General features: G+C 46.9%; 1 protein-coding gene across 2 annotated transcripts in view; it reads right to left on the bottom strand.

The window, feature by feature from the left end:
* NECTIN4 (nectin cell adhesion molecule 4) overlaps positions 1–15,697 on the bottom strand; it is a 90,212-nt gene that overhangs the window by 23,196 nt on the left and 51,319 nt on the right. For both annotated transcript variants that reach the window (XM_035097807.3, XM_035097806.3), the window contains one exon: positions 393–746. In XM_035097807.3, the coding sequence (XP_034953698.1) occupies positions 393–746 (354 nt within the window). The remainder of the gene's footprint in view (positions 1–392; positions 747–15,697) is intronic.

Raw genomic sequence — 15,697 nt, 5'->3', positions numbered from 1 at the left:
CTACCATGCAAGTTAGACCGAGGGCTCGGTTCATAGGTGCCAAGTTCCTGATTGAAAAATCCGGGATCAGCAGCGCCGCGGCACCGGAAGTCGCTTCTACGCACTTCTGGACATGCGTAGAAGTGACTTCTGGTGCTGCGGACATTTTGGAAATGGGCACAGCGGCATCGGAAGTCGCTTCTACGCATGTCCAGAAGTGCGTAGAAGTGACTTCCGGTGCCGGCACGGCATCAGAAGAACATGGCCTCCGGCAGGAGCTCCGTAATCCGGGGAAATATTTTGCCATTCGGGACACCTGCGGGAAACAGTAAGAAAATACGGGGGGTTTCCCGGGGAAAACGGGGTACTTGGCAGCTGTGGCTCAGTTTGAGGGTTCATTAGGAGGTCCTTACCTAGGATCTTGAGGGTAAGGCTGGATTCAAAATTGCCCCCAGGGAAGGTAATGAGGTGGCACTCATATGCCCCCTCGTCGGCCTGCACCGCATTCTTCAGTAGGATGGAGCCGTTTTCTAGGGTTCCTTCGGACTGTCGCAGCACTCGCCCTGAATAGGCATTCTGCACGTGGGTCCCGTGTTGCCAGTTCAGCACCGCCAACTCCTGGGCTGTCCCATCCTCCCGCCGCTTCATCCACGTGATCTGAACCACCTTCTCACCCTCTGCGGTCTGGTAGGAACAGGGGAGGACCACATCTTTGCCAAGCACCGCAGTGATGCTGTTCGGGGATGCCAGGAGTTTTGCCAGCACACCTGAGGAGACAGAGAAGGATTAAGTGACAACCCCCAAGTTCATCTGTGTGCAGGTGGGATGGAAATAATAATAATAATAATAACAATAATAATAATAATAATAATAATAACAACAACAACAACAACAACAAAAATACCGCCTTGTACCCGCAGGTATAGGGATAAAATACAAAAAAATGATAAAATACAAAAAGCTAAACTCATATGAAACATAACCATTAGAAAAAAAATATTTACACCATAATAGAATTCAAACAATACCCCCAAAAAGTCTATTAAGGGCTCATCCTCACTTGAATCTGCCTCTCCCGTTTTTTCTTTTTTTTCTACGCACGATTCTGAGGTTTCCCACTTCCTCCAGGGAAACCAGCTGTTTACCACTGAATCCTAAGGAACGTCACTTCAGATTGACACTTGTCTCAATTCAGCAGTAAACAACGGGTCTCTCTCAGGCAAAGCGGAGAGGGCAAAAGAAAAACTGCTCAGGCCAGTGCCTAGAAAGCACGGGGAAAACAGAATAAAATGTGGACCAAACAAAAGAGCCCTGAAATAGAGATGATAAAAACATCTCTAATCTAGGCAATGTCAGTGCTACCCAAGGTCCAAGCACTCCAGGACAATTCAGCAGAATGTCGAGCAAAACAGAAGCAGAGCGAAGAAAATCCCGGGCGTGATACTGAAGCCTCAAAGTGGTATACCTTGGTTGTCGAATGGCTTGGCTCCCGGACAAATCGGTTCCCGAATGCCGCAAACCCGGAATGTTTTTTGGAAGCCAAACGTCCGACGCGGCTGCTGATTGAGTGCAGGAAGCTCCTGCAGCCAATCAGAAGCCGCGCCTTGGTTTTTGAATGGTTTCGGGAGTCAAACGGGCTCCCGGAACCGATTAAGTTCAACACAAAAGCTCGCTCTCTTGCCACTTTGCATGAGGTTTTGGTTGTTGTTGTTGTTACAGTGGTACCTTGATTTACGAACTTAATCCGTTCTGGAAGTCCATTCTTAAACCATAGCAGCGGGGGACTCAATTTACAAATGGAATACACTCAACAGGAAGTGAAACATGTTCTGCTTCCAAGTCAAAGTTCACAAACCAAAACACCCACTTCCAGGTTTGCAGCGTTCTTAATCCAAGTTGTTCATAAACTAAGCCAGGCATCCCCAAACTGTGGCCCTCCAGATGTTTTGGCCTACAAATCCCATGATCCCTAGCTAAGAGGACCAGTGGTCAGGGATGGTGGGAATTGTAGTCCAAAACATCTGGAGGGCCGAAGTTTGGGGGTGCCTGAACTAAGCTGTTCTTAAACCAAGGTGCCACTGTATGGTTATTTGCCTTTATATTCCGCTTTTTTCTCTATGGAGCTTACATGGTTCTTCCCCCTCCTCGCTCAATCCCCACCACAAGAACCCTGCGAGGCAGGTGAGAAGGAGAGGCAGGGTCTGGCCCCCGAGGTTACCTCATGGCAGCCGGGTGAGGATTACCCTACAGTGTGGCTTGTGGGTGGGCTTGCATTTCTTTCTTTGCCATTACAGTGGTGCCTCGCTAGACGAATGCCCTGTAAGACAATTTTCCCGCTTAACGAAGAGATTTTTCGAGCGGAGGTTGCCTCGCAAGACGAATTCGTTTTGTGAAAAATTCATCTAGCGAATCACGGTTTCCCATAGGAATGCATTGAAATTCAATTAATGCGTTCCTATGGGCAAAATAAAATTTTTTTTTTTCAATGCATTCCTATGGGATTTGCTAGACGAATTTTTCATTATATGAATTGACCCGTGGAACAAATTAAATTCGTCTAGCGAGGCACCACTGTAACTTATTTCTTTGTCGTTAACTGATGACATTTTAACATGGCATTTTAACAAAACGCACGAAACAGAAAAGCAGGGACCAGAAAGGACGCTCGCTGCATTTGAAGGAGACCTTGTGCATCTGACTGCATTTTTATGGCACATTAGAAAAAGGGCCTCTCTGCCCCCCTCCCTCTCCCCGCCCGGCTCCCACCCCACCTTGAGCCCTTCTGCCCCTGCAGCAGAGGTGTCCTCCTTGCCTGGCCTCCCGTGGATCCTTTCCGGAGCCAGAACCACCGGCTGCAGAAGGCTCCTCCTGCCTCCAGGGAAGCGGACAGGCCAGAGAGTCCAGGTAAACCTGCCTGCCCAGATACCTGGGCTCTGCCACAGCTTGTGTGGGATCTCCTCCCTCCACCTGCAAACTTCACTGCTGAGACTTCCCCAGGCAAGGAGGGGCTGTGCGTGCGGAGCTCCCTGTACAGGAAAAGGGATTCACCAGCTAGTGTAGATATTTTTTTTTATTTTAGGGCCCAATTGTTTTATTTTATTTTAAAACAAAACTTATCATTGCTGCATTAAAATAAACACAGCTTATCATTGCCGTAAACCCTCTGTTGTTACTTATTTACTGCATTTATATCCCACCTCCCCCCCCCCCAAGGAGCTCAAAGTGGCTCGCATGGCTTTCCTCCCTAACTCATTTAATCTCCACAACAACAACAACAACAACAACAACCCTGTGAGGTAGGTTAGGCTGAGAGGCAGTAACCGAGCTCAAGGACACCCTCCTTATAGCGCATGCCTCAATGGCCGTTTAATTAAGTAATCAACACGGCTTACAGTGCAACTTTACGCATGTTTACTCCGGCGAAAGTCCTACTGAGTGCAAAAGGGCTTACTTCCAGAACATGTGCACAGATCTGCACCCAGAAAGACAACAGCCCTGCAAAGTAAAGGGAAAGGGACCCCTGACCATTAGGTCCAGTCGTGACCGACTCTGGGGTGGCAGCACTCATCTCACGTTATTGGCCGAGGGAACCGGCGTACAGCTTCCAGGTCATGTGGCCAGCATGACTAAGCCACCGTTTACCTTCCCGCTGTAGCGGTACCTATTTATCTACTTGCACTTTGATGTGCTTTCGAACTGCTAGGTTGGCAGGAGCTGGGACCGAGCAACGGGAGCTCACCCCGTCGCAGGGATTCGAACCGGCGACCTTCTGATCGGCAAGCCCTAGGCTCAGTGGTTTAACCCACAGCGCCACCTGCGCCCCTTACCCTGCAAAGTAGGGTACCATTATTACTGCTTTACTGCTGAAGCTGGGGGAAAGGAAGGTAGCAGTCTGCTGAAGTCCCTGCGCCCCGCCGGTCACGAGTTTTTGCCCTGCTTTTCAGCCAGCTTTCAAATGTCAGTGGTAAGCTTTCAAATGTCAGTGGTAAGCTTTCAAATGTCAGTGGTAAGTCAGCTTTCAAATGTCAGTGGTAAGTCAGTTCCTGCCCTCAAGCTTAAAGACACAACACAAAAGGAAAAGGGACTGGAAAGGAGGAGGGGAAAAAACAATTTCGCTCAGGTACTATTTCTCTGTAACAGTTCTTGCAATGACCAGATGGAATGGAAATATTTCAGGGAAAAGTAAAAAGATGCTGGCAGAACGGCCAGAGAGTCCTTCTCCTGCTCTTATAGCCCGACAGAACAGCTGCTGTAGATTATACCTTCATTGGGGTCTCTCCCTCTACACTACTTTCTTCCGCAGGAAGGGTGGGAAGGTAGGGTGGACAGTTAGTCCAGAACAACACACCAGACACAGTGAGTTAAACTATAAAGTGTGGGGAGGAGAAAGCTGGAGGGTGGGCCTGGCAGCTTCTCACCCTAAAGAACCTCTTGTCTCAGAGACCCTGAGGTGAGATCTGCACATGCCCCAGAATGTGGTGGGAATTGGGCTGTGTGAACCTCTGAGGTCATATCATGGATTACAGTACTTCAGATGCCAGGTGGAGGGTTTCCCTTTGGGACGTCCCCTTGCATGAAAGAACTCCCTGCAAGGAGAAAACTAGCAGATCTAGGGCACAGGCTAAAGTGCTACTTTTCTAGAAACATTCAAACTGGCATTCCCTGACTGTGGCTTGAAACATCTCAGTCAGTTTCACTTCACCTCAGAATCCAACCCCCTCATTCTCCCACCTGAATGGAGCTTCAAAAGAAACCAAAACCCCGAAATGTCAAGCCAGGCCAGGGGACATGGTGATCCTGGATCAAAACAAATCTTACAAGTTTAGTCCCATCCTGTTCTGTTTCAAAGAGGAAACCGAGGCACAGGAGGAAGGACTTTGTGGCAAAGAGCTGGCCTTTCCTTTAAGACAGCCTGCACTGATCTGGTGCCCTCCAGATGTTCTGGACTACAACTCCCATCAGCCCCCACCATCACGGCTCTTCTGTACTACAACTCCCAACAGCCCCTGCTAGCACTGGTTGGAGTTGATGGGAGCTGTAGTGCAAAACCTCTGCAGGGCACCAAGGCTACCTGACGCCTAAACATCCCCTTGCCCAGAGGAACCTGGCACAAGAAACCTGATATGTGTTTATTAGGTGGTGTCAGTAAATGGTGTTTGCTTAGGACTCTGCGTTCAGTCAGCAAAGAAAACATAACCATGAAAGAGAAAAGCCTCTTTTGCCACACAGCTGCATCCGAGAGACAGAGAACTCAGCTTCCTTCCTCATCCCTTCTCATGCCACCTGACTGAATCAGCCCTCTCACACCCAGGGAACGGGCGCCTGGCCAAAAGATACCTGGAAGGTAAACAGCAGCATGCAACACCATTTCAAAGGCGGCAGAGGCAGCAGGGATCTCAATGGTTAGGGCCGTCTGGAGGCGGAGAACCCAATTCCATCGAGAAATGTGGTGCATTGTGCTTTTGCCAAAGCTGACTCAAGAGACAGAGCCTTGGCTCAACTCGGAGAACTGTTTTGACAAGGAACCGGGGATGAATGCTTCTGCTGAGTCAGGCCAAGGTAGTGGTGTAGTGGTTAGAGCACTCAATTAGGGCTCGGGGGACACCAGGGTTCAGAGACCAGAGAAGAATAAGCTAGAGTCTTTCTCCATGACATAATGGTTTTCAATGACGTAATGGTTTTCAATGAGCAAGAGGGCTTCAGGTGGCACAGGCAAGAGACATGGGCTCATCAACTCTGTAGCAGCCCTTAGAATAGGAACCCAGGTGCTCGGTTCTGTTCTTGAACCACCAACTTTCTGGTCAACAGCCAGATGCACTGACCCATTGCGCCACAGGGGGGAAGCAGTTCTTTGGGACACAAACCGTTTTGTTGTCATGCAATACTGTAATTATATCATCTTAAAGCAACCTTTACTAGCCTGCTGCCCTCCAGATATTTTGGACTACAGAAATAATAACAATTGTTTCATTCTTCATCTCACAATACAAGTGTATGGTTTTACTGCCAGCAATCTTTCCCAGTAAGCTCTAAATGCAGAATCCTTTCTTCTCCCCTGCCTAAATTCAGTGCCCTAATCAAGCAGGTGGAGTATGACATATATTCCAGGGGCTTGGAATAATCACTAGCACATCAAAAGGTAGCACTCAATATTGTTGTCTGTCAAATTGAGAGGGAGGGGGCTGAGTGGGGGCCTTTTTCCTAAATCAAGGAACTTTTCAATTATTCCACAAAGGGTGTGTGACAACTTTGGCTGATGAGTTTTTGAAATTCCCAAACAGATACTTTTCTGGCACCCAGATATAGAGTTGCTAGATTTCCAGGACTGACCTGTAGTCTCCAAGTTTGCTTGGTTCCCTCCTGGTGGCAAGTGGAGGGCTTGAATCTCCAGGTGGGTAAGAGTGCCTTTTCAAAAATTGTTAAGACGACTATGTGTGCAGCTTGCAAGCTTCAGCCTGGCAGGAGCCAGCTGCAAATTATGGCACAGACTCTTGGAGGGAAAGGGTCTGCCCTCTTCTGTGCACTCCTCCCCTCTCCCAATTAACTTCCGTCTCCAGGGCTCAGTGGTGGGAGGGAGCACAGAGGAAGAATCACCAGGGACCAACTCTGTGACATCACCAGGGACAGCATCCAGGTCTCAAGTTTGAGCCTTCAAATCTCAGGGTCTGGGATGCTCCTGCCCTGGCAACCCTATTCAGAAATGGTTTGTTTCCACTTTTTCATCACAGACCTGTAATGAGTGAATTAGGGATCTTAAACCTTGTTGGCACTTGTGAGTATGAAACCAGGCACTGTAGTTACTTCAGATCACCCTTCACCAAATGTGGGGCCCTGCAGATGTTTTGAACCACAATTCCATCAGTCATAGCCAGCACAGCTGGAATAGAATTCCAAAGCAGCTGGAGGGCCCCTGGTTGGCGAAGGCTCCTTCGGATGAATAATGCAGCGTACGAGGATATGGTCAGGTACATTGGATGTTGTAATGAACAAACATTTCTGAAGAAGCCAGTCATGCTCTGGTTTGACTTCCACGTTTAGAATGAGGAAGAAAATGCGACATCCTCACTGTTTGAGTCCTAACATGTTGGTACATCAGATAAAGACGTGAGTACCTGCCGGTGAGTAAATGACCTTCCTCCGCTGGCCCAGGAGGGTGTGAGCTGTGTCCTGCATGCACTGCACTGCTTGGCCAAAGGAGATTTGCTGACGTCATGCCATAACACGCACCCCAAAGTCTCATCATAACGTCAGCTTGACTAAGACTGACATAGTCAGCGGCCCAGGGTCAACATCTTGACCAAACCCAAACCCGAACCGTGGAGTGGTTCAGGGCAGAAAATACTGAGGAGTCAAATGGCTCCCTAACAGAGTTAGTCAACAGTAAATGGATCTTGGAAGCAGCGTAGGAACGTTTAATAGAATCACAGAATTGGAAGGTACACCAAGAGTCATCCAGTCCGACCTCCTGCAATGTAGGAATCACAGCTAGAGAATCTCTGAAAGATGGTCATCCAACCTCTGCTTAAAAACCTCCAATGAAGGAGAGACTACCACCTTCCGAGGGAGTCTGTTCTACTGCCAAACAGCTCTTAACATCAGAAAATTATTCCTAACGTTTCATCGGAATCTCCTTTGTTATCATTTGAATCTACTGCTCAGCTCCTCCCCTCTGGTGCAGCAGAAAACAAGCTTGCTCCATCTTCCATGTGACAACCCTTTAGATATTTGAAGATGGCTATCATATCACCTCCCAGTCTTCCCTTCTCCAGGCTAAACATACCCAACTCCCTCAACCATTCCTTATAAGGCTTGGTTTCCAGATCTTTTGTCATCCTGGTTGTCCTCCTATGCACACATTCAAGCTTGCCAATATCCTTCTTAAACTGTGGTGGACACAAGACTCCAAGTGGGACCTGACCAAGGTAGAACAGAATGCAGCTATGACTTCCTTTGATCTGGACACTATACTTCTGCTGATGCAGCCTCACTCAGGAAGGTTCCCAAGTCAGGCCAGTGGTTTGACCCAGGGCCAGATTTATGTTTGACGGGGCCCTAAGCTACGGAAGGTAATGGGGCCCTTTATATGTCCAGGTGTCCTTTGTCAACAACAAATTGTCGCTGCTTTTTGTGTTGAATATATGCTATATGGTAATTTATGGACCTAAAAGGTATCTAAAGCCACATAACAAAATATGTATTTTTATCAAAGTAATTGTTGAACTTATTTTATACTTTGGAAACGTACATCCACCTTTTTTCCTTTAAATATTTTTGGGAGCCCCAGGAGAGTGGGGCCCTAAGCTGTAGCTTGTTTAGCTTATATGTAAATCCAGCACTGACCTACCCCATGAGTCATCAGCATGGTGCCCTCCAGATGTTCTGGACAAATTAATAGCGAAGTGGTGCTTGGTTCCATGAGCTTGGAAAAAAGGCATCCGAATGGTTAGAAGTCACGAGGGGAGCATCCTCAGGTGTACAAATGACACACCCAGTCAGTGCTAGTAACTGGTGACTATGGAGAACAGGATATGATGTCTCAAGACAAGGCCCACGTCTTCTCCTGCACAAAAGGCAACACTGTTGTGCAATGTCAGAGCACATAGCTATACTATTCCTCATCACTATACAGAGGAGGAACATTTAAATTACATATTTGCCAGCATAACCAGGAGGGCCAACATACAAAGCACTAGAAGCCAAACTATTGAATGGAAAAGGTTAGGGGTAGACCCCAAATCAGGGGTAGTCAACCTTTTTATACAGTGGAATCTCGGTTTATGAACACCTAGGTTTATGAATTTTTGGTTTACGAAGGCCGCGGACCCATCTGGAACGGATTAATTCACTTTCCATTACTTTCAATGGGAAAGATCGTTTCAGTTTATGAACGCTTCAGTTTATGAACAGACTTCCGGAACCAATTACACCCATGCTTCGGGTTAAGCATGGGTTCAGGTTGAGTACTCCGCGGACCCGTCTGGAATGGATTAATCCACTTTCCATTACTTTCAGTGGGAAAGCTCGCTTCAGTTTATGAACGCTTCAGTTTATGAACAGACTTCCGGAGCCAATTGTGTTCATAAACCGAGGTACCACTGTACCTACCGCCCACTAATGCATCTTTCTTGATGGTAAAATTTCTTACCCCCCACCAGTGCTCGATGGAAGGAGGAGTCAGCTTGTGCCGTAGAACCCCCTACCGCCCACCTAGAATCCTGAATCACCCACTAGTGGGCGGTAGGGACCAGGCTGACAACCCCGGCCCCAAATGCATCTACCGTATTTTTCCGTGTATAAGACTAGCCCCCCCCCCCAAAAAATAATGTCAAAAATTAGAGGGTGTCTTATACACGGATATATTTTTCCCCATTTTGTTAAATCTGAGTCCCCAAAAATAGAAGGCGTCTTATACATAGGGGCATTTTATAGATGGAAAAATACTGTAATTTCTAACCAGTATAGAGCCCCTGCTCCCTTTGGCTATTTTTTCAGGGGTTCCAGGGAACAAGTGTTCATTCACTCAGAATTCCGTCTCATGACTGTCTCCATCCCCCCCACCCCACGAGTGCAGAATGAGGGCAGGAAGCCATTGCCCTTTCTCTGAACTGACTTCCTGATGACACCTCAGAACCAATCAGATTTGACTGCCTGGTGATATCAGACAGACAGCTGAGAGTGTGTGTATGAGAACCATGTCTTCATTATGTTTTGACTTCATAATGATACCAGGTAGCCAGTCAGATTTGTCTATAATAGGGCTGGCATCTTTCAAAAAGTAAAAACCCAAAAGTTGTTGAGCTTTTTTAGATACAAATCAAAAAAAGTATTCTTGGCTCCAGAAAACTGCACATTGTTTTGGGATAAGATGCATTTTGAAATCATGCATTTTTAAAAACTGTAAACAGATGTGTAAATGAACGTAAAACAGGCTTCTGAATGAACACATGTGAAAACATCACTAGAAACAGACTGATCTGTTCACCCCTGTCCTAAACAGATGGCAAACAAAATGAATGAGAAAACTGTGAGGAAGGGGAGGTTTTCCTGAAATCTTTCACACGCATCCCAGATCTCTCTTTCTAACCAATAAAGTTCATTTGACTCAGCCCTAGGAGAGATTATATGGGAAACGCCTAAAACAATGTTAACTCCAAAGTTCAGTAGCCATTTAAAACAGGGCTCAGTGATTTATTCCTGGCCTCAGACCACATTCATTACAGCACTCCTTGAATCTGAATTTGAAATTGGTATTCATGAATATGAATACACTGGCCACCATTGCAAGTTTCAGAAGGCACCCAACCCATTTATATGACATGTCCAAGGCACTTTATGTACACATCCTCCTAGGAATCAACAACCTTGGGTGGTAGTCCAGTATCACGATCCCCAGAAGCAGAAAGGTGAGGGGCCTTGTTTAAGTCATGGCAGAGGTGAGATTTAAACTGAGAACTTCCTGATTCAGGATTCAGCAGCCTTTGCCAACCAAGTGACCTCCAGATGTTCTGGTTGGTGCCGAAGGGAGAACAAAACATCTGGAATGCACCAGGTTGCTGAGTGACGGGGTTCTTCCAACATTTTCCCCTCCATACTTCTATTCTACATCACTTTCAGCCCTGGTCAGCACTTTTTTAAAAAACAGAAAAAGTGTCTCAAAAGACATAATCAAGTAAGTTTTAAGCAGGTTACCTGTCAAGGACTGAAAGGGCTTTGAGTTTTTCCTATAATCAACTGCACTGTATAAATTTAATGAAACAAACAAACAAACAAACAAACAATCAGTTTTGACATTCAGAGAAGTGCAAAATCCGTGTTTCCATCCAAACATTCATCTGCAAAATGTGGATCAGGCAATTTCAGAAAGGGGTTCATGAAGGCTGAATCTCTCAAGATAGATTCAAGGTAGGTCCAATGTTCAAAGCAGCCAACCTCAACCTGTGTCCTCTATAGATACCTGGACTACAGCTTCCATCAGTCCTGGCTAGCAGTCCATCTTGGCCATGCTGTTTGAAACTGCAGCCTAGATGGTTGGCTAGAGTTGGCCAACTTTTGCACAAATAGCAGCCAATTCAAAGTGCCGTCTGTGGCTTAAAGTCCAAGCAGGTTTGGATAATTAAAAACAAACAGTTGGTTAGAGCATGGTGCTGATAATGCCAAGGTTGCAGGTTTGATCCGCATATGGGAAAGCTGCATATTCCTGCATTGCAAGGGGTTGGACTAGATGATCCTCAGGGTCTCTTCCAACTCTACAATTCAATTATCTATGATGGGAGCTGCAGTCAGAAAGATCTGAAGGCAACACATGCAAGGCTGTTCAAAATTTAGTATCGGAATCCTGAGACTTAAGAAAGAAAACCAAACCACATCCTTACAAGCTTCCAAAAAAGGAGAGGGAGGACCACTGAGATGAATTAGTTAGCCGATATGACTTGGAGGACGGATTTAATCCCAGTCTGAAAACACACTAATGAAATTTGGCTTTGGACATTCATGAATCTGAAATTTTGATGAGTATTAAACGTTATATATATATAAAAAGTCCTGTCCATAAATCAAAACTCGATGTTCAAATGCATTCCGATGAACGATACACTTAATTAAAGGCATGCATGAGGCCGTATAACATGGAATTTGAAAATTAGGTCAAGCCACAGCAAATTAGAATGAATATCTAGTTGGCAATCTGAAGTGCTTTCAATATGCAAATTCTCAATAAAATTTTCTTCTCTCGTAAAATGCAATACAGCACCATCTCATAGAAGCGAATGGCTTGAGGAGGGAGACGGGAGCACTGGAACATCAACTTCCAATTAAGACTGATAGCGATGTTCCTGAGGGAGAGGGACACTTTAGGCACTGTGTATTGCAATGGAGTTTTGCCCTTGCAGGAGTCCTCTTGGCGCCAACTTTTGCACAAATAGCAGCCAATTCAAAGTGCCGGCTGTGGCTTAAAGTCCAAGCCGGTTTGGATAATTAAAAACAAACAAACATCCCTGCAGGATAAGTCCAGACAGTCGCCTAGTCCAGGCCGGATAGAGCATGAGACTCTTAATCTCAGGGTTGTGGGTTTGAGTACCATGTTGGGCGAAAGGTTCCTAGATGGCCCAGGTGGTCTCTTTCAACTCTACAATTCCATGACTCTATGATCCCAGCCAAGGCCAATTATTTGCCTCCAGTAAATGTGGGGCATTAAAGCACAACAGTCCTTTTAAACCAGGCACCCCCAAACTTCGGCCCTCCAGATGTTTTGGACTACAATTCCCATCATCCCTGACCACTGGTCCTGTTAGCTAGGGATCATGGGAGTTGTAGGCCAAAACATCTGGAGGGCCGAAGTTTGGGGGTGCCTGTTTTAAACTATGGAACTCCCCCCGCCCCAAGCAGTGATGGCTACCAGCTTGGATGCCTTTACAAGAGGATGAGGCAAATTCATGGGAGGTGCTGCTACTACTAGCCAGGGTGGCTCTGCTCTGCCTCCATGGTCTGAGGCAGCAATGCTTCTGAATACCAGTTGCTGGAAACTGCAGGAAGGGAGGGTCCTCTTGCGCTTGGGTCGCCCTGGCGGCTGTGGGTAGGCCTGATGGGCCACAGAATATTGGGGGGCGTCAAGTTAGGGAAGGCTGCAATACTTGCGGGATCACCTTACCCCATATGTGACCCCCTCAACTGCTTTGCTCTGCAGAACTGGGACTGTTACAGGTGGTGCCATCTGGGGGTGGGGACTGAGAGGCCCAGCCCCCCAAAAATTTTCAAGCAGGGGGCCGGGCCCCCTCAAAATTCTGTGACCTGTTGGGCTTAGCAGCAGATGCAACGGCCATGTTGAGCCTCCTCCCGCCTCTTCCCATTTATGAGAAAAGGCTTTTTTCATGTGGCAGAACCCATACCTTGGAACTCCCTGATTACTGATATCAGGTAGGCACCATCACAGTACTCTTTTCGGCGCCTGCTAAAAACATTTTTGTTTAGACACGCCATGTATGTATGGAACATTGGTCTGTGCCTTAATCTGTTTTTAGTTTATCACCGATCTTAACTTTTACTTGAACGTTTTTGAATAGTTGTTTTTAACTGTTTTGGCAATGGTTTTTGTTGTTTTTCTCTCTTTGTCAACCGCTTTGAGGCTTGTTGCAATCGAGCGGTGTGTGCATTTTATTGGGGGGGGGGGAAGGACACGGGACTTATCTTTCACTCTTCCCCTAGAGCGAACCTCAAATGGGAGATTCTGATCAGGAAAAAACGATGTGAGGGGGATGGGTCCCCCTGTCCCCCGGTGCTTATGATTGATTGATTGATTGTCACATTTATATCCCGCTGTTCCTCCAAGGAGCTCAAGGTAGCGTACATGGTTCCCCTCCGTTTTTCTCCTCCCAACAACCCTGTGAGGTAGATTAGGCTGAGAGTGACAGTGAGCTTCATGGCCAAGTGGGGGATTTGAACCCTGGTTTCCCATGTCATAGTCTGGCACTCCAACCACTACACCACAATGTCGTTCCCAATCCACTGCCCCACTGCTTTTAATCAAAGGATACGCCACCGCAAGACAAGGCAATGACAGACTTTTCATGCCGTGTCTAATTTAGCCCTCACATCCTTAATTGTCCGTGATTATGTACATGCCACTGCGTGCCCTGAAAACCCTGCCTCCCTCCTCTCGCCTCTCCCTTCCCTCCTGTGACTGTCTAGCCACACTGTCAAAATTTTGCACTGTATGGTCCCCAGGGCAGAGACCTGCTTCAATGTTTCCCAGCAAAGCACCAGGCCACATGTGTGTATGACACAAAGAAAGAAGCCACATTAGCTGTCAAAGGCAACCACAGCTATTTGCCCCCCTGGTCGACACCTGCTCAGGAGGAGGGATCATGGCATTCAAACTTGGGTCTCAACGAGGATGTTTTTCTTTTTTAAAAACAAACAAACAAACACCTCCATCAAAGCATCTGGATTCCAGCAGTTTTCGGCTTCTGGGAGAGGAGCCCTCCCTTATGCGTGACAGCAAGTGTTACAAAAAATTAATAATCTTTCCAGCCGGTTCCCTTCTCGCCTGCCGCCGTCCCATCGCCCAGGGGTGTCTCTCCACCAAACCCATATATATATATATATATATATATATATATATATATATATATATATATGGCCTCCAAATGAGAGAAAAAAGGTGCTCCTGAAACTCACCTCTGAGTGGGAGTTACGTGAGAAAGGAAGGCACCCAACCAGCCGAACCAGATTTCTCCGGGGTCATTTCTCTTGAACCCTTAATCCCACCCACCCCCCGCCAGCTGGGCTCCCTCCCTCCCTGCTCGACAACAGTCTTGCCAAACCTGCTCTCCGTGGGGAGATACAGCCAAGGAGAGAGGAGCATGCGCGGGGAAGGCGGGGAAGGCCAAGAAGTATCCTGCCTGTCGCGCATGACTCACATTGTGCTCATGCATTTCTGGGGCCTGCTGGAAAGGTCAGCAGGGACACTTTTTGCAATAGTATAATAGTAATAGCAACTATTATTTTTATTATTTGCAGCTGCAGTTCAAGAGGCTGGCCCATTCCATTCACAGAAACCACACGAGTCACTCCCTACCCCCAGCTACATTCTTACTCTAATTTCTCCAAGATCGATTTGTATAAAGGCAGGCTTCCTTGGGTTCCTTCTGCTGTCCTGGGACAGGAAGGGTGTATGTGAAGCAATATTAGGACCCACTTGCCGATCTCTGGGTGATTTTAAGCAAACTAGCCAGGCTTTCTGACTCCTAACTGGTGAACAGCAGCAGCAACAACACCACCAAAAGGGCTGTAAATAGGTTTACATATCCAGGTTTACAGACAGGTTTACATATCCAGACCTGTGTTGTCTTCTTTGACGGGCGGGGAGGGGAGGAGTCTCTGTCAACAAAAAGGGCCTTTCTCATTACCTGAGGTCACCTGGAGGTGCCAGGGATTCGACGAGGCCTTATGTCACTAATTCTGGAGGAAAACTAGGTGGGTGGAGGGTTCCCAAAGTGTGGCCCAGAGCCAATGGTGTTGTGGTGGTTACTGTGCAGGACTACTAGGACTTCGGAGAGACCACGGTTCAAATCCTCACTCATCTATGAAACTCACCTGGTAACCTTGGGAGTGCCACTTGCCTCTCAAATGCTCTACCACTAAGCTTCTGCCCTTACAAATCTATCACAGCAAACCCATCGCAGCTCTGCACACATTTATCATAACCATTGCGTTGGGTGTCATTTCATGACCCCATTAAGTTTTTATTAATTGATCTTTCAATTAGTGCTAAAACATTTGCAGAACAACGTATTGCTATGCGTTTGTTGGTGCCAGAGTTTCTGGGTGCCAGACACCTATAATTCTCGGATTTAGTAAGTGTTGGGAGTTTAATCGATGCTTGGAGTATTAAGATGGGATGCCAGACACTGGATTTAGCAGTGCCAAAATACAGGCCAAACAAGTTTTTTCCATGCTCAGGCAATCACTTGAGAGATGGGCCATCATCAGGAGAGAACAAAGACAGGGAGGTGGGCCATCGGCAGAAAGAGACTCTGTGTCAGCCAGCAAAGGAGGGGAGCCCCTCCCTGAGCTCTGAGATAGTCAGAAGACATTGCCAGAGTTTTCATTAGGAGGAAGTTTTAAGGATTTTAGTTGGCTGTGGTGTGATCGAGGTGAAAAGGTGTCAGTCTGTAAAATACAGCGAGCTACAGAGTCAGAGCCATGGGTGGAGTCTGTTTGG

This window comes from Zootoca vivipara, chromosome 16 (genome assembly GCF_965207765.1).
Source record: "Zootoca vivipara chromosome 16, rZooViv2.hap1.1, whole genome shotgun sequence".
NCBI lineage: Eukaryota > Metazoa > Chordata > Lepidosauria > Squamata > Lacertidae > Zootoca > Zootoca vivipara.
The sequence above is the reverse complement of the archived record's forward strand: the minus strand, read 5'-3'. Positions and strand labels throughout refer to the sequence as shown.